The sequence below is a fragment of the Cricetulus griseus genome, chromosome 4 (assembly GCF_003668045.3).
Source record: "Cricetulus griseus strain 17A/GY chromosome 4, alternate assembly CriGri-PICRH-1.0, whole genome shotgun sequence".
NCBI lineage: Eukaryota > Metazoa > Chordata > Mammalia > Rodentia > Cricetidae > Cricetulus > Cricetulus griseus.
Window position 1 is genome coordinate 225,646,919 of NC_048597.1, and position 23,867 is coordinate 225,670,785.

The window sequence follows — 23,867 nt, forward strand, 5'->3', positions numbered from 1 at the left end:
AAGCCAGATGTGATGGGCACTGTGAAGGGAGAGAGTGGTCTTTCTCAGTAGCATCGTGTAGAGTTCCCAGAACTTGAGCTGCTGATGGGAAGGATGAAGAAGACTTGGTCCTTTTGCTCCACAGAGCACAGCTTCGAAGCAGCACGGTGTTCTTTCTTGTATTTAAAGTATTTCCATGTGCATTGAGTGTAAGAATTTAGTCATTTTTTAGGCCAGTAAGATGGTTCAGCAGATAAAGGCAGAGAGTGAGCAATACCAAAGCCAAAAAAAAAAAAAAAAAAAAAAAACCCTCTCAAGGCAGACCAAAGAATGTTTATCCTTGAGTAAAGCCGTATTCATTCTAGAAAGGGATAAACCTGGGGCTGGTTCTTGAGTTAATCTTCCTTTGCCCCTGAGGCTGACCTGCCCAGGCTTTAAACAAAGCCTCATGTCTTTCGACACTTTGCTTGCTGAATAAATTCACTCTGCAGCCACCTACTACTGCAGTTGTTACAGAGAATATAGGAAACTGGAAGCTTTGAAGGACATAGAATTGGGGGTAAGTGATGACTTCCATCCAATCCCATGTGAGTGAAAGCAGGGCCTCCCTGTACATCACCCATGGGTAGGAAACATGAAGTAATGTATGGGCAGGAAGTGGATCCTAAAGTATAAGCTGAAAATTAATCAAATTGATTGGCTTTTTTTGTTTGTTTGTTTGTCAGTCTAAAAAGATTGTTGGTATTTGTGGACTGACTCAGGATCATTTCCTCTATCTTTGAGAGAATTCCACTAATGAAGTATATTGTCGTTGACTGAAATTGGGACTAAGAGATTCTTTCGTTATAAAGAAGCTTCTTTTTACATTTTCCTAAGAGAATTTTTTCTCACTGAAGTGCCCCAGACCCCGAAGACATAACTGTGTTCCCCCAGTGACTGCCCTGGAGAATGTTTCCTCTCCTTGGTCTCTGAGGGCTTGCTTTCTTCCTCACTCACTCGCTTGTGCTCGGCTCTCACACATCCTCCATGTTGCCTGCTCGCTCTGAGCTTTGTGGTTTTAGAGGCTCACACCTCAAGAGCCTCACGCATGCTGGAGCCCTGTACCAGGAAGCCACATCCTGGGCCTTATGTTTAGTTAGTTCTGGATTAGTCCTCCTTGTGTTGTTGGTCTCACTCACTTCCATTTGAGTCAGAATTTTTTAAACCTCCCAAGCTAATAAATTATCTTTAATAGCATTTTAGGTGAAGTCTTCCATGCATGCCAGGTGGAGTTGGAAAACAAATTCAAATAAAAGTGACACATAATGAAAAATTATGAATATGTAAATGTGTATTTAACTGAGAAAGTAGTTTTGACTGACATTGTTAGAATAAGACTCTATCAGTTGCAAACTGCTGGGCGTTGGTGCCACACGCCTTTAATCCCAGCACTCGGGAGGCAGAGGCAGGTGGATCTCTTTGAGTTCGAGGCCAGCCTGGTCTCCAGAGCAAGTGCCAGGATAGGCTCCAAAGCTACACAGAGAAACCCTGTTTCGAAAAACCAAATAAACAAACAAACAAACAAATAAATAAATAAATAAATAAATACGTTGCAGATAATTCAGAAAAAGTACTTAGAAAATCTTTCATAATCTTCAACATCTAGACTGTTTGCCCCATGCCAAGATCATCTCTGCTAATAGTGTGACCAGCCAGGATCATGCCGAGAATGAATCCCAGCACTTAGGAGGTGGAAGCAGAGGCCCCTCAAGTGCAGGGCGTGGAGGGCCACAAAACAGGAGACTCAAACATTGAATCGCTGTACTACATTTTCTTTGTTCGAATCACTAACTGATTTTCACTTCTTAAAAGCATAGACAGGAGATATCCACACACCTAGATTTTACGTGCTTCTGCAAATTTTCCTGCAGAATACTAACCTTACTATGTCGTGTGTATTGAAAAACATTTTTCTAGTTTATGTCTTAATTTTGCTACCTTTTTTCTAACTCTGTATTAAATATATACATATTTCAGAAGTTTGTCACACTAACCAAAAATAGACTCAGGTTTGGTAAACAGCCTTTGTTGTCATATTACATTTCAAAGCAAACCATAAAGCTAGTTAATGATGATGGGTGGTGTCACCTGAAATGAGGGCATGGAATTTATTTAAAGGGTTTGCTGTAGTAAAAATAAACTGAGATGAAGTTCCTTTACATTGAAATTGCAACAAGGTTTATCATTCCTGCAAACCTTCTTGAGGTTCTGTTGAATTATAAGGGAATTATTCAGTGATAAAATGGATACTTTTTAGGAGTGAGAATTCAGTATACAGGTATACTATGTTTCAAATTCATCAACTTCCAAAAGTTTGTGGGGGTAAACTGAAACTATGTAAATCAAATTTTAATTTATGCTGTAAAGGAATTATGGAAAAAATTACTTTATAATATAACCCCCTCTAATTTACCTGGCAGTTAGGATGCGTTCTTAGCATGAAGTGCATCTTTCAGCATTTAAACTTTTAAATGGAAATTGAAAGTAAAACTTAGGCTGGGGGAAGCATTACATAGTCCTTATGCTTTGCCTGATAACCCTCATATACTGTCTGTAATTCTGTCCACTTCATATACACAATATAGCCTGTGCACTATTTGTCTGACAACTAACCCAATGAGCTTTTCCTCTTGGCTTTGTAGTTCCCTTCACCTCGCAGTGGCATCTTCTGATACCCTGAGTCTGTGCTTAGTAAGCGTGTGGTGAGTGGAGAGCCATGTGTCTTGTATCTTGGTACTGAAATCATGGGTATTGCATGCAACTAACCATTTCACTGGGATTATTTTGTTCTTTTTAATGAACATGATTATGATAACAGGTTAATGTAATTGCTTTCTGTTGATTCTGTTAAATAGACTATATATAGATATATAGGTGGCTACCAAGAATGGCATTTGAAATTACTACAGATTATTATAGAGAAATGAAAAGAAATTTCTAAATGTGAAGTGATGAAGTACAATGTATACTGTGTTTCAAAATCAGGTGAAGAGATATATTTTACAATCCAGAACCTAAGGTACTTCAAAGCCTAATTGGAATGATAGCTTTAAAAAAATGAAAACTAATAAAGTTGATTAAAATAAGCACAGTTTTATTGCATCCTAGGATCACACAGCTTGATGCAAGATAGCACATGTATTCTGTAGATGCTCCTAGGCAGCCTCGCTTAATTGACTATGGCTGTTTCTGATAACATTTTATTACGGTGAAATGTAATTTTCTGAAATGTTCCCCATGACTTACTGTCTTCAACATTTAAGGATTCCCAGCCTCACATGGTATGCATGTCATTAGCCTGATTTAATATTGCCTTAAACATTTAGGGGACACATATACCTTGAGCTTGGCTGTAATTTTCACAAATACGTTAAATCACCATGACTAAGACCTGGTTATACTTGATGATGATGATGGTTTGTGTCAGCCACGAACAAATGTAGCAGGATGAAAGGTGTAGAGTCTGAGGCATATCTTTTAAAGAAGGTTTTTAAAATGTTTATTTATTTTTTTTATTTTATGTGTCTGTGTGTTTGTCTACATGCATGTGCACCACAGAGGCCAGAAGAGGGCATTAGATCCCTTGGAACTGGAGTTATAAGGTGGTTGTGAGCCACTATGTAGGTGTTGGGACCCGAACCTGGGTCCTCTCCAGGAGCAGCCATGCTGTGCTCTTAAGCTGTGGAGAATGTCTGCAGCCCCTCTGCTTTTTAAGGTTTTTGTTTTTGTTTTTAAACTGCCAGCATTGAGTCTCCTTTTGATTTTCATATTGTGTCATTTAATTTGCTTGCATGGTTATCTAGAGCTGTCTCATTCCTGTCTCCATTACAGTGGCTGGCAGTGCAGAACATGGTTTTATTAGATTGCTGTGATAAGCCTGGGGGACAGCTTGTGGCATCACCTGCAGAGGCTGACAGAAGTATGACAGGGGACAGACAGTATCTTCTGCCAGCCAGAAGCACTTGTCCCTTCTGTTCAGAATGGCAGGCCCTGGCCTTCCCACAGACTCCCCATCCCCTCTTCCAGAAATCCTTTCACAGCACTTACTATAAGTGATGGTACAGAGACAGGGTTTGTTGCTGCTGGGAGTGGGATGGGCATAAAGGGAGCCAGTCCGTTATCCTGCTTGTCTCCTGGCAGTAGGGCGGTCAGGCATTGGCCATTAATGACCTCTGTTTAGTTTGTTGGTTGGTTTGTGTTTTTCTTTTACACAGGGTTTCTCTGTGTAGCCTTGGCTGGGATCTACCTGCCTCAGCCTCCCTAAAAATGAGATTACAGGCATATGCCATAAGGCCTGGCTAGAAATGACCTTTATTTTGCTGAGTGGCCTCTTTTCTGATGTCAGAGATTGGGTTTAAATAGAGTGGATCTAGCCATGTAATCTTTGGGAGACAGTTTTCAAAGGGAGACTTGTAAGACCTTTCAAGTGGAAGTCTCTGAGCATAAACTGTGACTCCTATTGAGGGTAAAGACAGCTATAGAATTAACTGTTCACCGATGAGAGCAACATAAGGAGACAAGATTACAGATAACTTCATGACATTTGAAAGTAACTTTTCACTTCAGATAATAAAATCAATGCTGGTGTCTTTTAGTAAAACATAATAATAAGCTTATGAGACTTGCATGGCTGTGAGTGTGCTGTCTACCTAGTAAGTCAAGTAGAATTGTGTCACTCACACGGCGCTGCAGATAGCCCCTCTCACACTGGAAGGGTGTGTCTCAGCACTTCTGTTCAGTGATTGCTTGTCCATTAAACTTTTGAGTTGAAACATTTCAGACCCAAGCTTTGCTAAAATAATTGAGTGAATGCCCACGTTGCCATGTCTTCCCAGTTTCTAACATTTTGTGAAATCTCTTCCCTGTTCTCATTCCTGGTTTCTCTCCACATAGTTCTCCCCTCTGTGTCGCTGGCAGTAACCTGTAAACATCATGCTTGCAAGCATTTGACGCTGCAGACACAGTGAATAAATGTATTTTTAAGAAGAGGATTAACCTACACACTATGATTATCACACTAGGATAATACTAATACTATCTGATAGTATACATAACATTCAGTTTTCCCATTTTTAAATTAATGTTTATTTAAATTAAAAACCATCTTATTTTACACACCAATCCCAGTTCCCTCTCCCTCCTGCCCTCCCATCCCCTACCAGCCCCCACCCCACGCTCCATCCACTCTTGGGGGGGGGTGAGGCCTCCTATGGGGGACAGTTTTCCCATTTTTGAATGAAATCTTTCATAAATATTTAAGAGCAAAGGCTCCACAAAGAACACCCATTGCATCGAGTAGTCGTGTGTTCTGAGGTCTCTTTTAAACTGAGGTCTTGGTCATTTTGCTTTCGTGACATTGATGTTGTGCCACTTTGTTGAATTGAATTTTGTTTTCTAGAGGTGTTTGAGCCAAGGTTTCAAAGCAGTAACTGAAAAGGAGTGGCCATACCAGGATCTGCACATCTCCCCATTAGGTTCTTGGGCAGGGTGATTGTTGAGCTAGCTTTATAAAGGAACACTCAAGACACCTTGGCCTCCCTCCACTGAACAGCAGTGGACACCTTGGCTCCATACTTAACATTGTAAACAGCATATTAAATTAACCTGGGAAACTCTTAGGAAGATTCCGGGTTTGTGTCTCAGCATTTTTTAAGTTTTAATGAATTTTGGGTGAAGCTTAGCCTTTTACACCACAATGCCATTTATCTCCCCCCCCCCCCCCGCCATGCATGTCCTGCTGAGAGAATTGCAGGCTGCAGGAAGTCTACACACTGGAAAGTGGAAGCAGCTCCTTCCCTGAAGCACACACAGTGTGAAGAGCTGTGTCTGTGGGCTTCCCCAGGGTCTCAGATTCAAAATCCCCACCTAAATACTGCTCTCTGGGATTTCTCTATCAGTCTAAATTACTCTTTTTTTAGAAGATTCCATTAGGAATCGATATTTCAAATGCTTTTACATTTTTACTGTTATCCTTAGAGTGTTAATTTATTTTACCTTGAAAAACCAAACAATTCTCACAATAGGTTGACTATAAAAGCTTGTTTGTTTGTTTTTCTTATTTCACCCTAATTTCCTTTTTTTTTTTTTTTTCCAGTCATGGCTCCGAACGTCATCTTGAAGAAATGGGGAGAATGAGTCTGGGCAACTGCTGCTTGGCAAACTGTCCGTGCTTGCTGTTTTTGGAGAAAGGCCATTTTGTCATGAAAACGGGTCTTACCCCGGCCCACAGATGCACTGCTTTTGAAGCAGGTGTTGTTGGTGGAGAAATGGTGATGGTTTTGTTCTTTTTCCTTGTGTTTTTTTCTTGGGAAGTTTTCTGTGGTTTAGAGGCTGTTCTGACTGGCCTGGCCTGGTCACTCGGCGTCCCTTTCTTTTGTTCTTTCCCTCTTTCTAAAGAACTGCCTGTCTTCCTTATTTATTTTAGATGATTTTTTTTTCTTCTTAAAGACTTGTGCAATATATTTTGAGGTGAAACTTAGTGAAATTTTTTCTGATAAATTAGAGGATTTAATGGACTATTTCCCAGATTAATTTTTTTGAATATTTGCTAAAGCCTAATTCTTTAAGCTATGATGAATCCCAGATGGCAGCACCTCATATTTACCTAGCTTTTATACTGATGTTATTTTTCAGAGGAAAAAATACTACTGTAAATTGTAAATAGTCAATACATAGCCCTATTGTATGCAGACCTGTGACTGTTGGCCATGTCATCTCAGAGGATCAGATAAATAAAATTTATTTCCTATATAATATCTCTCATTGTGCTTTGTCTTAGGTTGAGATCACTTCAAGCTGGTTAAGCATCCATTTTTCAGTGAAGTGAATGTAGAGAGGCTGTGGGGTGAGCTAACCAGGGGACACTAGGAAAGGTGTGTGTGTGTGTGTGTGTGTGTGTGTGTGTGTGTGTGTGTGGTGTGCGTGTGTGTGTGCGCGCGTGCGTTTGTGTGTGCATGTGCGTGTGCGTGTGCGTGTGTGTGTGTGTGTGTTCAGCATTAGTATGAGCAATGAGAAAGCTGTGGGCCCCCCCTGGTGTGTTACAGGAGGGCTCTGCAGGTACTGGAGGTCACTGAAGCATTACACAAGAGAGAAGCTTCTGGACACCACGCTGTGGCAACTCCTAACAAGGGGTCACATACCCTTCATGTTCTGGGGAACAAGGTACTCGGACTCACAGATCTATAGAGTGTCTGCCTCAGATTGAACTTCAGTTGTCCAGCCAGTTGGCTCACCGTGTTGGGGGTGCTTGTGTTAGACACCCGGAAAACTCAGGTATCCAGGGTCCCAGGCCACGACCTCGGTCACCCCAATCACCAGGCGGATTCGAGAGCTTGCTGCAAGCTGCATGAGGCTTTATTGTAATTTAACGAGCTAACCCATGTTAGCTCGGGTCTTTCACCCACCCGCCATGGCGGATGGCTCGCAAAAGACGGCTCCTAGGGCCTCCCGAGAGATCTTATAGGGCAGCATAAGGGGAGTGTCTAGGCTCACGATTGGTGTACCTCCAGGCTTGGAGGGCTTGCCCTGTGTTGATTGGTCAACTGGTTGTTATGGACCATAGGCCCTCCCAGGGTGGTTGCTATGCTTTGTGTGTCATTGCTATGCGCTTGTCCATAAGCATAACGACACCAGCTAACTTCTGATTGGTTCCTTGTCACGAGGTAGGCATCTGACTTTCTAGTGTCTAGGACAAGGTCAGACAAGCACGTGTTCAGCCGCTATGACTGCCAAAAGGGGAGCTGGTCCCTTCACTTGCACTATGATGAGTGCTGTGGAGGGCATGGGGCCACCTACCCCCTACAACTGACTTGCTCATTATTCTTTAGAGAGAAGACAGGCTTCACACCCCTGCTCCCCCTGCCCTCCACTTACTTAAATTGACACAATTGTGTCCCACTGAAGGGTTCTGATAGTAATGTGACTTATCTTTTTTGTGCTCTTTCCAGGGTATAAGCGATGGTCTCTTCTGTGCAGTCGGCACAGCTTCTTGTAATTTCTCCATAGTCCATTCATGGAGATACCCAAATATAAAAGAGCAGGGGTTGGTGTTAATCCTGAAATTCACCAGAAAACCAGTTCCATCATTTTGGCAGAATTTAAGCAAGCTTTTATTAAAATATTAGATACTGACCAAGATGGAATTTGGTCAGGACCACCACTGGAAACTTTCACCACTGGCCTCGAGACACGTGTTGGCAGGGCTTACATGGACAAAACCCATAGGCCACTGTAATTTCCCAAGAACTCCAACTCCCAGAATTCCAGGAAGTTACCTGGGTTTGGGCAGGTGGGGCTTACAGGTTAACTTCAGGTCTGATATCAGTTGGCAAGAATTTCCTATAAATAGAGCCAGCTAGTGAGCATATTTGGTCCCAGAGCCTGGGTGCTTTTATGTCTGTTGCAACTTCATAATCCCTTCGTTGTAGTCAGAGCAGCCATAGGTGATTCTTAAATGAGTGAACATGGCATGTTTCACCTCCCTGTTCTCTTCCCCTTTCCCTCTGTTAGACCCCCGAAAACTCAAGTATCGGGGTCTCAGGCCAGGTTCGCGGTCACCCCAATCACCAGGCGGATTCGAGAGCTTGCTGCAAACTGCACGAGGCTTTATTGTAATTTAACGAGCTAACCCCATGTTAGCTCGGGTCTTTCACCCACCCGCCATGGCGGACGGCTAGAAAAAGACGGCTCCTTGGGTCTCCCAAAAGATCTTATAGGGCAGCGTAAGGGGAGTGTCTAGGGGTACGCACAGGCTCACGATTGGTGTGCTTCCAGGCTTGGAGGGCTTGCCCTGTGTTGATTGGTCAACTGGTTGTTATGGCTCATAGGCCCTCCCAGGGTGGTTGCTATGCTCTCTACGTCATTGCTGTGCGCTTGTCCGTAAAGCACACCCAGAGCCATAAAGCATAGCGCCACCAGCTAACTTCTGATTGGTTCCTTGTCACGAGACAGGCATCTGACTTTCTGGTTTCTAGGACAAGGTCATAGAAGCACATGTTCGACCATTATGGCTGCCAAAAGGGAAGCCGGTTCCTTCACCTCCTCACATCACATACTCTTTATTTTTAAAATTACAAATTTAACACCCACTGAGTCCATTTAGTGCTGCCTGCATGTTCAGGGCCATGGAACAAACCGCCTCCCTTCCCCAGCCCCTCCCCCATCCATGCTTGGGAAGTGCTTATTTATGTTGTTCTATTACCAATAAAAGTTAGGAGTCAGATATTGGGGTAAAAAGCCTGATAGAGCAAGAAATCGGTGGAGGAAGGACCAGCTGACTGTCTCTCTCCACACTTACAGGTGGAAAGGCCCAGTAGATCTTCTAAGTCCCTCCCTACTCTTTTCTGTGCCTCTTTATCATATTGTATTCTGGACCCTCCAGAATCTCTATGGCTAATTCAGATCAGCTAGTTGTTAGCTCTGCCCCCCTGATTCAAGGTTAACTTTATTAACAGTCTCTGTTAATAACTAAAGGCAAATAACCCTCAACAGGCTTGATCTTGTGCAAGCCTTGTGCTTGTAGCCCCAGGCTTTGTGAATTCATGAGTGCTACTGTGCTGTCACGTCTGCAAATACTGTTTAAAATGTGATGTTCAAAGCTGGTGTCAGGAGGTGGAGAGATGGCTCAGCAGGTAAGAGTGTTTTCTGCTTTTGCCCAGAGGACGTGGGTTCAGTGCCCAGCACCCACTTAGTGGCTTGCAACCATCCGCAGCTAGTTCCAGGGGATCTGACACCCTCTTCTGACCTCCTTGGGTCCCAGGTATATATATGGTACGCATACAAATATGCAGACAAAACATTCATACACAAAAACAAATCTTAAAAAAAAGAATCTTTTAAGCAGGTTTTGGTTCTAGGGTATGGTTTCCCAGCTCCTGGGGAAGCAGTCAGCTGGGCTTTAAGCATGGAGTCAAGAGAGGAATGGCAATTCATATGCAGACGTTGTTTGCATTCCTCAATGACTCACAGTAGCATTGTCTCAGCTATTTATCCCGCCTGCCCGGTGAGAAGCAGTCTTTGGTTGTGCTCAATACTAGCACCTTGGACCCAGGTAAGAACTTTAGAAGTTGGGGCATGCATGGCGCTCACTTCTCTGAGTGTTATAGGACGCAGGTGACATCGCAGGTGGTGTGGACGGGCCCTTTGTCCTCCATTCTCTGTACTTAATAAACAAAAGTTCATAATGGCTGTGGATCAGCTCCAGACCCCAGAGAAAACCCGTCATCTATCTCAGGGTTCAATCCAGACCCAGCTCAGGCCCAGATGCTTGAGTGAGCATTCTGTGTCGGTGCCTTTTTAGACATCACATTCTAGTAGCTTTGCCAAGATTTGAAGGGCTGAAGGTGACGTAAGTACAGCTAAAGCATACACCGTGGCGGTGGCGGTGGCGGTGGCGGCGGCGGCGGCGGTAGCTGCGGCGGTGGCGGTGAGGAATGGCATCCCCTCTAGCCTTGAGCCACATTGCTTCTACTCGAACCTGTCCACCTTAATTCGGAACATCTTTAGTTGGGTTTTCTTTAGAAAAGCTCAGTCTTGAACACTTGATGATGATACTTGCCAAGCAATATAGGCATTTAAAGTTTTAAAATTATTTTTTCGGTAAGCATGCAGAGTTTCACTGTACATGAAACTCTTTAACACTTTTTAACAAAATAAGCAGCCTGATGTGCAGATGGCCTTATCATTTTCCAGGTAGTTGATGGGGCTGGAGAGACGACTCAGTGGCTGCGAGCACTGGCTGCTTTTGGAGAGGAGTGGAGTTTGGTTCCCAGCACCCATATCGGGCAGCTCACAGCCACCTGTATCTCCAGCTCCGGGGATCCAGCACCCATTCCGGTCTCTGTTGGCACCACACACAAGTGCATATGTGCACATACAGACGCATGAGTAAAAATTCTTGCAAGAAGGTTTGAAGTTGTTCACCTTGCTACAGCAGGAAGGCATCTGTCTGCCCTTCTGCCAGATGGGGCAGCTTCTAAAGAAGGAATGTGTAGTGTGTTTCCTCTCTGTCCCCATTCTTCCACCTCTCCATCAGGAGTGGGCAAGACACATCTGACAGAGATGATGAGATCCTGACTATGACATCCGATGCAGCCCTGAGACAAGGCTTTCAGGCTTTCAGGAGGTTCAGGTGAGTGTCCATCACTTTGGGGATGGCCAAGAAGGAAATGTGTCTCTGGCTGCCATTGCAGTTTGTAGTGGACTGGGGATGGTCTCCAGTTCTTCACGCTTCTGTTTTGGGTTTTACCACTATATACCTTGTTATGGTTATCTACATTTAGATGGGCAGAGTCCCTTTCCCCACCCACCACCCTCAGGCTGGCCACAAGCAGACAGTGCGCATGTCACATCCAAGTCTCTGGATAGTCCAGCCCTTCTCTTTGGTCTGCTACAGGACTGAGGTTTGGGTCACAACTTCAGCCTGGATCTTGAAAGGAATGGCAAGGGATGTGAAGGAAGGAACAAGTCCCTGAGACTGGGCTTTGTTACTTTGGCATAACCTGTAAAAGCTGTAAAACTGCAGGACAGTGCCGCTGTGTCCAGGCTTTAGGAGTTTAGCTGTAGAGCATTTAGTATGGAAGTCTTTCCTGTTGCTGGAGTTTCCTTGTCCAGCCACTTCAGCCCCAGATAAGCACACAAAGACTCATATTAATTTATAAATTGTTGGCCGAGGGCTAGGGCTTCTTATTGGCTATCTCTGTCATAATTATTAACCCATAACTACTAATCTATGTATTTTTACATGGCCGTATCTTACCAGAGAACACCTGGCGCATCCTATCCTCCCGGTCTCTACATGGCATTTCTCCAGGTCTCTCTCTGCCTACCTTTCCCAGAATCCTCCTCGTGTAGTCCCACCTATCTTCCTGCCTCATTGGCCAGTGTTTTATTCATCAACCAATAAGAGAAACATATACAGAAGGTTGTCCCCCCATCACTTAATGGACGAGAAATGCAGCAAAGAACTTGAGTAAGAAGTACAAAAACATGGGGCTGATAGCAAGGTACTCTTGAAATCCGGTGGCTCATTGAAGACCTCCCTAGAGTCAAATGAATATTACACCAGACAGAAGCAGTTACAAGATGGAAGAGCATAGCTATAGGTGCACACACTATATAATCAGCCCAGCATGATGCCATGTGTCTAAAATCCCAGGAAGCAGAAGCAGGAGAATCACTGAATTCAAGGCCAGCCTGGCCAGCCTGGGCCCTCAAGGAAGAAATCCACAAGCCCCCCTCCCCCATGCAATTCTGCTCAGGAAGGTGCTAGCCACCCATATGCTCCAAAGGCCAGGATGGTGGGAAAACATCCATGTACCTGCCTAGCAACTTGCAGCTTTGGAAAGGTAGGTCCCATTATGATAAGCAAATACGTGGTGGAAAAGTGGGAGAGAAAGAGAGTGTTCCTATGCAGTAGGAAGAGGCAGAACAGAAGAAATGAAAGCGTGAGGAGCAGGCTGATGTGGGAGGGAGGCCTGCAGGCCACCAGGGCCATGGTGATGTCAGTGCCTAGTCTGATGCCAAGCGCCATGTCTGGATCTGTGGTCCTGCCACAGCCAGGGACTGAATGGACATCCATGGCCCAAGTTGCCACCAAAGGCCACAAGGATGCCCAGTGTCTGGGCCACAGCGTGTGGCCCTGTAGGTGTACAAAGGCTGATGCTGGAGCCATGCTGATCTGGGTGGCCTATGCTGCCACCTGGGGCCATGGTGTTGTCTGACCCTGAGCTGCTGCTCAGGTCCATGTCTGGGTCCATGGCCCTCCAACAGCCAGGGTCTGTGTTAATGTCCATGGCCCATGTCACCACCAAAGGCCACACAAAAGCCCAGGGTGGCTTTGTTCATGTCCAAGGGCCATGTTACCGCTGGAGCCACACTGGTCTGGGTGGCCTATGCTGCCATCCAGGGCCCTGGTGTTGTCCAGACCTGGGCTGTCTGTGTCTGTGGCCCTATAGCAGCCGTGGCCTGAGTCAATGTGGCCCCTGTGGCAACTGAAGGCCATGTTGATGACCAAGGGCCATGCTACAGCCAGGGCCACACAGATGTGAGTGGCACATAATACTACTCACTGCCATGGTGGTGTCCAGGCCAGGGCACCAGCAGGGGCCATGGCCTTACTGCAGCCAGGATCTCTATCGACGCCCAAGGGTCCTGGTGCTGTCGAAGGCCATGTGGAGGCCTGAGGTCTGGGTCCGTGTTGGTGTCGCAGGGCTACACTGAGCCTGGGGCTGTGCCAATCTGAGTGGCCTGCACTGGGACCTGGCGCAGTGGTGACATCCAGACCCTGGCTGCTTCTGAGGACCATGTCTGAGTATGCGGACCAACTGTGGCTTGGGTCTGTATTGAAGTCCAAGGCCTGTGTAGCCACCAAAGGTCATTTGGAAGCCAGGGGTTGAGGCGGCAACCTTTAGCTTTGATGGTGTTGTGGGGTAGGGGGAGGACACACAGTGCCACTGCCAGAGCCATCCTGATCTGAGTGGCCAGTGCTTCTGTCTGAAGCCAGGGTGCTGTCTGGGCCCATGTCTGGGTCCATGGTCCAGCTGTAACTGGGGTCTGTGTTGATGCTGGTGGCCTTTGTCACCTCAAGAAGCCATAGGAATCATTTGTGACAAAATCGGAGTGTCATGCTGAGCCATCCCTACCCTTTGCTGGCCCTGCCTCTCTCTGGACTCTGTAGCAAGAGAGCTGGCCCTAACCCTCCTGGGAGATCTGGCCCCTGCACTAGAGAGAGATGCCTCTACCTACCCCTCACCACAGGAGAGGAAGAACTAACCCTCATGGCATGGGCATAGGGGAGCTGGCTCTGTCCCCTTGCCTGAGGAGGGTGGCCCAAGTAACCTGGTGTGACCAGCTTAGCTACCACCCAGGCCCACAGCCAGGCCTTGGGTTGGCCCACCCTAACATGTACCCATCTAGGACCTGCTGGAGCTTGTGAAAGGACTGGTCCTGCAGGTGGAGTGACACCTGCAGGATCTCCATGGCTCAGTCTGCTTGTGGGCTACTACCCAGATCACCTGGGCCTGCCCTGATTCCTATCACAGCCAAGAGGAAATACTTAGAATCTTAAAACAAAACACCATCTTGTACAGTCTGAGAACCTTGTACATCCTTGGAGATGTTGCCAGAGTATGGGTGTGATGGGGGAGGTCCTTCTGTGTGTATGTTTGTCTTATTGGTTGATAGATAAAGCACTGTTGGCCAATAGGGAAGCAAGTTAGGCGGAACTAGAAGAGGAGGAGGATTCTGGGAAATGTAGGAAAGGGAGAGAGTCACCATGTGATCCCAGGAAGAGAGACGAGTAAGTCCAGCATCCTCAGTAAGATAAGTCTGCATAAAAATAAATAGATTAGTAGTTATGTTTGATAATTAAGACTGAGCTAGCAAATAAGAAATCTTAGTCATTGTCCAGCAGCATTGTAACTAATATAAGACTCTGTGTGTTATTTGGGGACCGTAAAGCAGCAGCAGAACCCAGGCAGCTGGCAGAAAGAGTTATTACATATGGGGGCCATGGGACATCAACACCTTTCCTTCTCTGCCCTCTTCAAACCATCAAAATGAGGGTCAAGAGGATCAATTCAGAGGCTGGCAGTCTGTCCAGGTGTGAGAAGAATGTCCTCTAGAAGGTTTGCACCGTGTCCATATCAGCTATGTGCAGTGAGATCCATTACAACTCCAGACACGAGCCACGTGATGATAACTGTGTGAGCCTTGCTTTGTTGTACTGAGATTGGACCCAAGGCCTCACACATGCCAAGCATGGTCACTGAGCTACATCTCCAGTCCTTCCCTTTCTCACTTAATTTTGAGATAGTCATTAAGTTGCCATACTTGAATTTGCCTTCAGCCTCAGCCTCCCAAGTAGCTGTGATTTACAGAAGTACACCATGACCCAGTAGGCTGGGGTGTGTGTGTGTGTAAAGACTGGAGTTCAGCAGAACCTAGGAGGGGGTTACAGAGACATAGACTGACAATGTTCCAGATGCGAACGTCAGATGGAAGATGAGAGCTGAAACCATTTTGATAAAGATCAAGAAGAAGCAACTGTCATCTGGAAGTTGGGTACCTGAGATGGCACCAAGGCCAAGGCACATCGGCAAGACCATCGACAAAGGCCAAAGAACCCAAGCCCCACGCAGAGCTGCTAAGGGAGAGAATGAGCTAGTGAACAGCGGAGACCCTCAAAGTAGAACGGCAATGGCCACTTCCTGCCCCTTACACAAGGGGGCCTCTGAAACATCTCGGACAACAGCCCCTTCTGTGCTAGCTCAGGGGCTTCCAGGATGTCACGGCCCAGCACTCTACCTTCACACTGAGGAGTAAAGAGAGGTCAGCTGCTGATGCACAGGGAGGGGTTTTGTCTTGGATAGACACTCTCCCTACTTCCTCCTGTCTCTTTCCTTCTATCCTCCTGTATTCTGTCTCTTCTCTACCCCCTCTGCTTCCTTCTCCTCCATGTTTCTCCTCTCCCTGCCTTCTCTCTAACTCATCTCCGCTTCTCTTCCTCCGTCCCCCTGCCTCTTCCTCAATCTCCTTTTCCTGTTTGTCCTCCTTTCCTTCCCTGTTCCCCCTGTTTTCCTTCCTTCCTTCCACTTTGCTGAGCACATTTGTGTTCCTGTTTCCAGGGGCTGCCCTGCAATTGCAGCAGGGCACCCACAGAGGGCGCTGCTCTCCATGGAAAGAGGAAAGGGAAGCCTCCAGTCATCTTGCCACACAGGCCTGTGGAAATCTCCTGAGGATGCAGAACTCCCTTTTATACATATTTAATCTTTGCAAAAAGTTTTAACTGGCTATTACTGGATAATAAGGATGGAGCTTCAACAGAAGATGTTCAAGTGTCAGAAAACACCAGGGCCTTGGGTCCTGTGATAACATTCCAACTGTAACAACGGCTGCAATCTTAGCTTAGGAACAGTGGATGTGCTGGAATTTCTCAGTTATAGACAGTGTAGATGTGGGGGGGGGGGCACTCAAGGATGCCAAGAGAAGGAAATGGCCACTGAAACAACGTTAATCCTCTGAAATGTGGCCCTGGCCACTTACACCAGGTACTTCTCAGGGCTCACTTTCTTTAGCTTTCACTGCATCTGTGGGCAAGAAGCCTAGGTCATCAGAGAGGTCTGGAAATGGGCCAGAAGCTAGATGGTCACAGGGAAGGCTGGAATTGAATCCTAATCCAGACCAGCCTATGCTTGTTGCCATGGCAACCCAGTAGGGGTCTGAGGGTACAAGTTGAGAGCCCACAGCATCTTGAGGCCTAAGTTGGTGTCCCACACTATATCACTTCTACATTCTGTTGAGCAGAGCAAGCTTGAAGGCTAAGCCAGAATCACTGGCTGGGGAAACTTGCATCCAGCCCTTGATGTGAAGGAGTGTGGTTCCAGGAAGGGAGAAACTGTCCATTTTCACAGACACTGGCTACACTGGGCTAATGTGCAGTCTACTCAGCTGTGAGCCATAAAAGTGAGAGATCTTTGTGCTCCCTCTCATGCCTTCTGGTGTATGTAGATCGTAGACTGTTGTTGCCTTCTGGTGTGTGTAAATCGTAGACTGTTGTTGCCTTCTGGAATGTGCAGATTGTAGACTGTTACTGCCTTCTGGTGTGTTTAGATTGTAGACTGTTGTTGCTTTCTGGTGTGTAGACTGTGGACTGTTAGTGCTTTCTGGCGTGTGTAGATTATGGACTGTTGTTGCTTCATGGTGTGTAGATTGTGTGCTGTTGTTCCTTTCTGGTGTGTGTAGATTGTAGACTGTTGCTCTGCTTTGTGGCTTTGGTAGCCTCTGTGAGCCAGACTGCCTATCTAACCTGCGCAGTCACTGAGATAGGCTTCCTGGAAGCCCTCAGAGGCATGCCTTTGCTTAAGGGCCGCCTGATTCTCCCTGGTCAGCTGCCCTAGTTGCAGCTCACTGGCAAGGCTTCAGCCATCCATATCTAATCCTGCATACTGATTAATGAAGGCCATTTCACTTTATTGTCCCTCTGTGGCAGCTTGTCTCTGGTGGCAGGGCTAGCAGCGACTCACGAGTCTGTGGCCATTTATGGGCAAAGCCAGAGCCCTGCTGTGCACATTTAGAGACTACTGGGCCTAGGAGCAGGAGTAGTGTCCTGCATCGTGAACTTGGCCAACACCATCCTAACATCTGCTGACTGCCTTCCTTGTCTTCATTTTGTGTGTGTGTGTGTGTGTGTGTGTGTGTGTGTGTGTGTGTGTGTTTGTCTTTGTGTGTGTGCATGTTCACATGGGTGCAGGCAAGGTCTCTCACTGGCCTGGATCTTGCTGATTCAGCGAGGCTGGCTGGCTGCAAGCCCCAGGATTTCACCTGTCTTCCCTTCCTCGGTGCTGGGACTGAAAATGCACACCACTGTGCTTGGCTTTTTTTGATCTGGGTTCTGGGGATGAAACTGAGAGCATCAAGTGCCTTAGAGACTCAGTCACCTCCCAGGGTCTTCATCTCTATAAAGAGAAGGTAAGATGTCCTTGTCCTCTATGTTCCTGCTGTCCCCGGCACTGCCATCAGTACGTAGCTATGATGCTGATCATTGCTTCTGTCTCAGGCGGCTAACTGTCTCTGCACCACACATTCCCCTCTAGAGAACAAAAGACGAGCCCTAAGCAAATGGCGGTGTTCGCTGCTGCCACTCAGTGGGCTTTCATCCCTCTTTGGAGCCCTCCAGTTAGTAACTCTCCTCTTTTCTATCTCTGCTCTTGGCAAAACCAGTGGCAAGGCCAGTGGGCATTCTCTGTGGTCTGCTGATTCTCCACAGTGGCCTTTCTCCTGGAAAGCCTCTCCCCTCATCTGGTGTGGTGCTTCGTCTTCTCTGTCAGCTAGACTGGGCTTGGAGTCACCTAGGAGACGCCTCTGAGGGTGTCTGTGCCGGTGTTTCCAGAGAGGTTAACTGAGGAGGGAGGCTCCACTTTGAATATGGTAGCCAAGCCTCAGCAGCCATCCTTTGCTTCCTGAGGGCAGATGTAACGTGACCAGCTGCCTCGCGTGCCTGCTGCTGTGCCTTCCCCACCATGACAGGTGGTGTCCTCAAACCAGGGGCCAAAAGAAACCCTCCCTCCTTTAGTTTGCTCTTGTTAGGTGTCTAGCCACTGGGAATGGATTTGTCTTTGGGGTGCCAGCTCACATAAAACGGCATGGAGACTTATTCATTATGAAAGCTTGGCCTTAGCTTAGGTTTGCTTGTTCCTAATTGTAGGGAGAGACCTCAATGCACCTGTGTCGCTGACCACGCCCATTTAGGCGTGGCCACAGATGGGGGAGAGGGGCACTTGGCTCTTTGGCCAGGTTCAGGTCAGGTCTCAGAGAGCTGCTGAGATTCGAACACCAATCTGGGTCGTCGGTTCCTTGTGTAAGTGATTTCCCCTTAATAAACCAACCATCTATGTCCATATTCTGTGTACAGTTTCCTTCCTCTACACCTAACTAGTTCTTTTTTTTTTTTTTTTTTTTTTTTTGGTTTTTCAAGATAGGGTTTCTCTGTGTAGCTTTGGAGCCTATCCTGGTGCTCGCTCTGGAGACCAGGCTGGCCTCCAACTCACAGAGATCTGCCTGCCTCTGCCTCCCGAGTGCTGGGATTAAAGGCGTGCACCACCAACGCCCGGCCCTAACTAGTTCTTATAACTTAAATTAATCCATCCATATCTTTTAAGTACATTCTTTTATGTGGCTCAGTTATCTTTACTCTATCCATTCTGCTCTGTCTCCATCTGACTGGCAACTTGGCTTTCTTCTTCCTAGAGTTCTTTCTCTGCCCTGAAGTCCCACCTATACCCCCCCTCCTAGGTATTGGCTATTTAGCTCTTTATTATACCAATCACAGTGAAGGGACCAGCTCCCCATTTCGGCAGCCATAACAGCTGAACACATGCTTGCCCTGACCTTGCCTTGGTCACTAAGAGGTCAGATGTCTGCCTCATGGCAAGGAACCAATCAGAAGTTAGCTGGTGGCACTATGCTTTACGACCCTTGGTGTGCTTTACGGACAAGCGCACAGCAATGACGCAGAGAGCATAGCAACCACCCTGGGAGGGCCTATGGGCCATAACAACCAGTTGACCAATCAACACAGGGCAGGCCCTCCAAGCCTGGAGGCACACCAATCCTGAGTCTGTGCGTACCCCTAGACACTCCCCTTATGCTGCCCTACAAGATCTCTATGCAGCCCCTTCGAGCTGTCTTTTCTAGCCATCCGCCATGGCGGGTGGATGGAAGGCCCGAGCTAACATGGGGTTAGCTCATTAAACAACAATAAAGCCTCGTGCAGTTTGCAGCAAGCTTTCGACTCCGCATGGTGATTGGGGTGGCCGAGGTCCAGGGCTGAGATCCTGGAGACCTGAGCTTTCCGGGGTCTTACAACAGCAATACATTTTCATACAGTGAACAAATATCCTCCAACAGGCCACAGTAGTAAGGGAGATAATGATGCCTGGCCCCGCCATCTCTTACTGAATGGCTCCCACCCATTTCCCTGGTCACTGACTACTGCAGGATCTTGAGATTCAGGCCTTTCCTCTTCACCACACGATCCATCCCCTCTCACGACTTTACAGCGCACCAGTGTGCCACCGACGTCACCACTGTGCACTTAGCCTGCCCCCGCCCCCAGTCCCCACACGCACAAATCAACTGTGTGTCAAGCGTCTGCACCTGGATAGAGGTCAAAGCAGAGTCTCAAACGGGGCACTCCCAAGCCTGAACCTCCCATTATCCTGTCACTCCTGCTCCTTCCGAGGTGGCTTCCATGTCAGTTGGGATCTCTCCCTTCCTTCCACACTGGTTTCGAAATTGTGTAGCTTTACCTTCAGTTCTACGCTGGATCTTAGCCAAAAGGCCAAGGAGCCACACTCTCAGTTCTAGAATAAGCACTAAGTATTCAGGGACATCTGAGCAGGATTCACTAGACACTTCCAACTGTTAGAGGCGAATCAGTTCTTTCATGTCACAAGTCACTAAGCTGTCACTACATCCCTGCCCTGGCTTGCAACTTTGATGCTTGCCTCTTTTTAACTGGTTCAAGGAGACAATTGCAGCTGTGTGCTGGACCCTAATGACTTGTGGTGATGTGGGAGGAGCTGACACAGGCACAGACAGAAAAAAATAAAGTGAATTGGGCTGTCTAGGTACTTTCCAAAAACTGTTTTCAATTCTAAGTTAACTCCAAGTTGAACATATTTGAAAAATAAAAATAATCTCAAAATGTCACAATCAGGAAAGTCATTTAGATAAGATGACAGAGGGAGGACAGTGTGGGCCCTGACTGGCAGGCCTGTGTGGGCCGCTCTTCATGAAGCTCCGAAACATGAGGCCAAATCCTTCAGCAGCTTGGACAAGTAGTCACAGTATCAGTTCTCATCCTTTAAATATGTGTGTGTGTGTGTGTGTGTGTGTGTGTGTGTGTGTGTGTGCATGACTGTGTGTGTGTGTGTGTGTGTGTGTGCATGACTGTGTGTGTGTGTGTGTGCATGACTGTGTGTGTGTGCATGACTGTGTGTGTGTGTGTGTGTGTGCGCATGACTGTGTGTGTGTGTGTGTGTGCATGACTGTGTGTGTGTGTGTGTGTATGTGTGTGTATGACTGTGTGTGTGTGTGCATGTGTGTGTGTGTGTGTGTGCATGACTGTGTGTGTGTGTGTGCATGACTGTGTGTGTGTGTGTGCATGACTGTGTGTGTGTGCATGACTGTGTGTGTGTGTGTGTGCATGACTGTGTGTGTGTGTGTGCATGACTGTGTGTGTGTGTGTGTGTGCATGACTGTGTGTGTGTGTGTGCATGACTGTGTGTGTGTGTGTGCATGACTGTGTGTGTGTGTGTGCATGACTGTGTGTGTGTGTGTGCATGACTGTGTGTGTGTGTGTGTGCATGACTGTATGTATGTGTGTGTGTTTATGACTGTGTGTGTGTGTGTGTGCGCGCGCGCGCATGACTGTGTGTGTGTGTGTGCATGACTGTGTGTGTGTGTGCATGACTGTGTGTGTGTGTGTATGTGTGTGTATGACTGTGTGTGTGTGTGTGTGCATGACTGTGTGTGTGTATGTATGACTGTGTGTGTGTGTGTGTGTGATGACTGTGTGTGTGTGTGTATGACTGTGGTGTGTGTGTGTGTGCATGACTGTGTGTGTGTGTGTGTATGACTGACTGTGTGTGTGTGTGTGTGTATGACTGTGTGTGTGTGTGTGCATAACTGTGTGTGTGTGTATGACTGTGTGTGTGTGTGTGTGCATGACTGTGTGTGTGTGTGTGTGTGTGTGCATGACTGTGTGTGTGTGTGTCTGTATGTGTGCACACCTATGGTGTTTGCACATGTGTGCGCTTAGAGGTCAGAGTTATTGTCTGTTGCCTTCCTTTGCCATTCTCTACCTTCTTTTTTTTTGAGACAGGCTCAAGACTGTACTTTCAGGGATGGTTTCTATAGTTTGTTTTTGAGACAGGGTCCCTCACTGAACCTGAAGTGTACCAGATGACCTAGACTAACTGCCCCGCAAGCCCCACAGATCCTCTGTCTCTGCCTCCCCAACATGGGGTTACAGTGTGTACCAGCACACCCAGCTCTTGTAGGTGCTGAACTCAGTGCCGGTGCTCTCACAGCCAGCACTTTACCCACCGAGCTGTCTCTCCAGCCCCACAAATGTCTTTTATTATATACCTTCTGTTACTGTTTGCTTCACTTGTCAGGTTGATACACTGGGAAGAGAGAGCCTCAGGTGAGGAATTGCCTCCATCACCTTGGCCTGTGGGCATGTCTGTGGGGCATTTTCTAAATGACAACCTGAGGTGGGAGGGTCCAGACCACTGTCAGCAAGGCCTTCTCTGGGTAGATGGATTTGGGAGGTAAAAACAAAGGCACAAGCAAGCTGATACACAGCATCTCTCTGTGTCTCTGCTTATTTCTGTTTCCCTGACTTCTTCAGATAATGGGCTGTAACCTGTAAGCCAAATAGATCCTTTTCTCTCCATGTTGTTTTTGGTCACAGTGTTGACCACAGCAACAAAAACCAAACTAGAACACCTTCTGTCTGACCTGTTTTTCTGTATGACTCAGGTTTGGGTGCCTGCTCTGAGGGGCCATTGTTGTCACCTTCCGGCAAAGGCTTAAGTAAGGTGTAGCGATGAACCCTGGGCCTGGCAGTCAGTAATAAAGCAGGACTTTGCTTCAGGCCCCAAGTCTCTCAGGCAATCTCAGCATCAGTTCCTCCACCACAGAGCCATTCCCACAGCAGGGAGCATTAGGACTGTCCCCTCAGCTTCCATGTAGCCTGACTCAGGCAGCTGTAGAAATGTGTCTGTTTTACCAGGCTCTAACCACTAGCCCCATGTTCTCATCACCAAGGCCAAGAGACCTGTTGACACACCACTCTGTGACATGCTTTACATGGCTTATTTAGTTTGGTCCTGACAGCTGCCTAATGAACACGATGCCCTGTTTACAAATAGGGAGACTGAGTCCTGTAGAGCCTATGTTCTCAAGGTCAATACTGATGTTGTCAACTGAGTGTATGTGGTTCTTCAACACACACACACACAAATACACACACACACACACAAATACACACACACACACACAAATACACACACACACACAAATACACACACACACAAATACACACACACACAAATACACACACACACACAAATACACACACACACAAATACACACACACACAAATACACACACACACAAATGCACACACACAAATACACACACACACTCACACACAAATACACACACACAAATACACACACACAAATACACACACACATACACAAATACACACACACACTCACACACAAATACACACACACATACACACACACACAAATACACACACACACACACACACACACACACACACACACACACACATACACACACTGTTGGAGCCTAACATCCTGTGTGGCTGGATCTGGGGTAAGAAAGTGGCTAAAGTCATGCTGGTGGGGCCCTGGCCTGGCAGGGTTAGTGCCTTTGTGAGAGGAGACACCAGAGTGCACGCACGTGCCTCTCCTCTCATCTTTTTCTTTATGATGCTGGGGATTGACCTCGGGGTCTTACACGTGATAGATGTGCATGACCACTAAGAAACACCCTCAGTCCCCTCTCTCCTCCTCTCCTCTGTCCCATGCAAATCCAAAGAAGTCACCTGAGGACGTATCTGAAGGTAGCAGCAACCACCTGCAGCCTAACCTAACCCTTTACAAGTCCTCTTGGCACCTCCATCTCAAGCTTGAAGCTGCTAGATGGCTGAGAGAGTTGATTTCCGATGTTTAAGGTAGGCGATGTGTGGTGTTTTGTTATGGCGGTCTGAGCTGCCAAATATACCTGACTGGTCACTGGACTTGTTCTTACTCATCACCCTGAACTGTCTTGAAGGTTACTCGTTCCCCAAGTCACAATGTGACTCCATGGAAAGTTGGAAACTCCTGAAGTGACACATTTGGGGTTCTAAATGCTAGGGCTCCTCCTCACCTCACCCACCGCAGACACCCAGAACACACGAATTAGCCTGCAGTTGGGCCAGATTGTCCAATACAAGCTGATTTTATGACAAGGTGCCGAGTTTCTTGCATGAGGTAGTGAATGCTTTCTTGCAAGCGGAAAAGCAAACCATTTGCAAGGGAACATGTTCATGCTATTGTAAAGTAAAAACCACATCGTTTTTATGTCTGTGTTTTGACAGGTGATAGGGTGCTTTTACCATTTAGATGAAGGTGAGGAGTGCTTTTTAAACGATCATGTGTGTGAATCTATTCTAATATCAATGTTCGTCACAAATAGCAGTTTCACTATACATGGACCTCTGAGCCTGGAAACAGGTCGGAAAAGTTACACCCAAGAGCAACAGTTGG

At 46.8% G+C, this 23,867-nt stretch overlaps 1 protein-coding gene across 6 annotated transcripts in view; it reads left to right on the forward strand.

Annotated features, from left to right (window-relative positions):
- Positions 1-6,771, forward strand: part of Golga4 (golgin A4) — an 86,181-nt gene extending 79,410 nt beyond the window's left edge. For 3 of the 6 annotated variants that reach the window (XM_027415339.2, XM_027415340.2, XM_027415342.2), the window contains 2 exons: positions 2,661-2,720; positions 6,113-6,771. In XM_027415339.2, coding sequence (XP_027271140.1) covers positions 2,661-2,690 — 30 coding nt within the window. In that variant the 3' untranslated portion in view covers positions 2,691-2,720; positions 6,113-6,771. Of the gene's footprint in view, positions 1-2,660; positions 2,721-6,112 lie in introns of those variants that run through there. The other 3 variants (XM_027415341.2, XM_027415344.2, XM_027415343.2) reach the window with 2 other exon arrangements.
- The last annotated feature ends 17,096 nt before the right edge of the window (positions 6,772-23,867 follow it).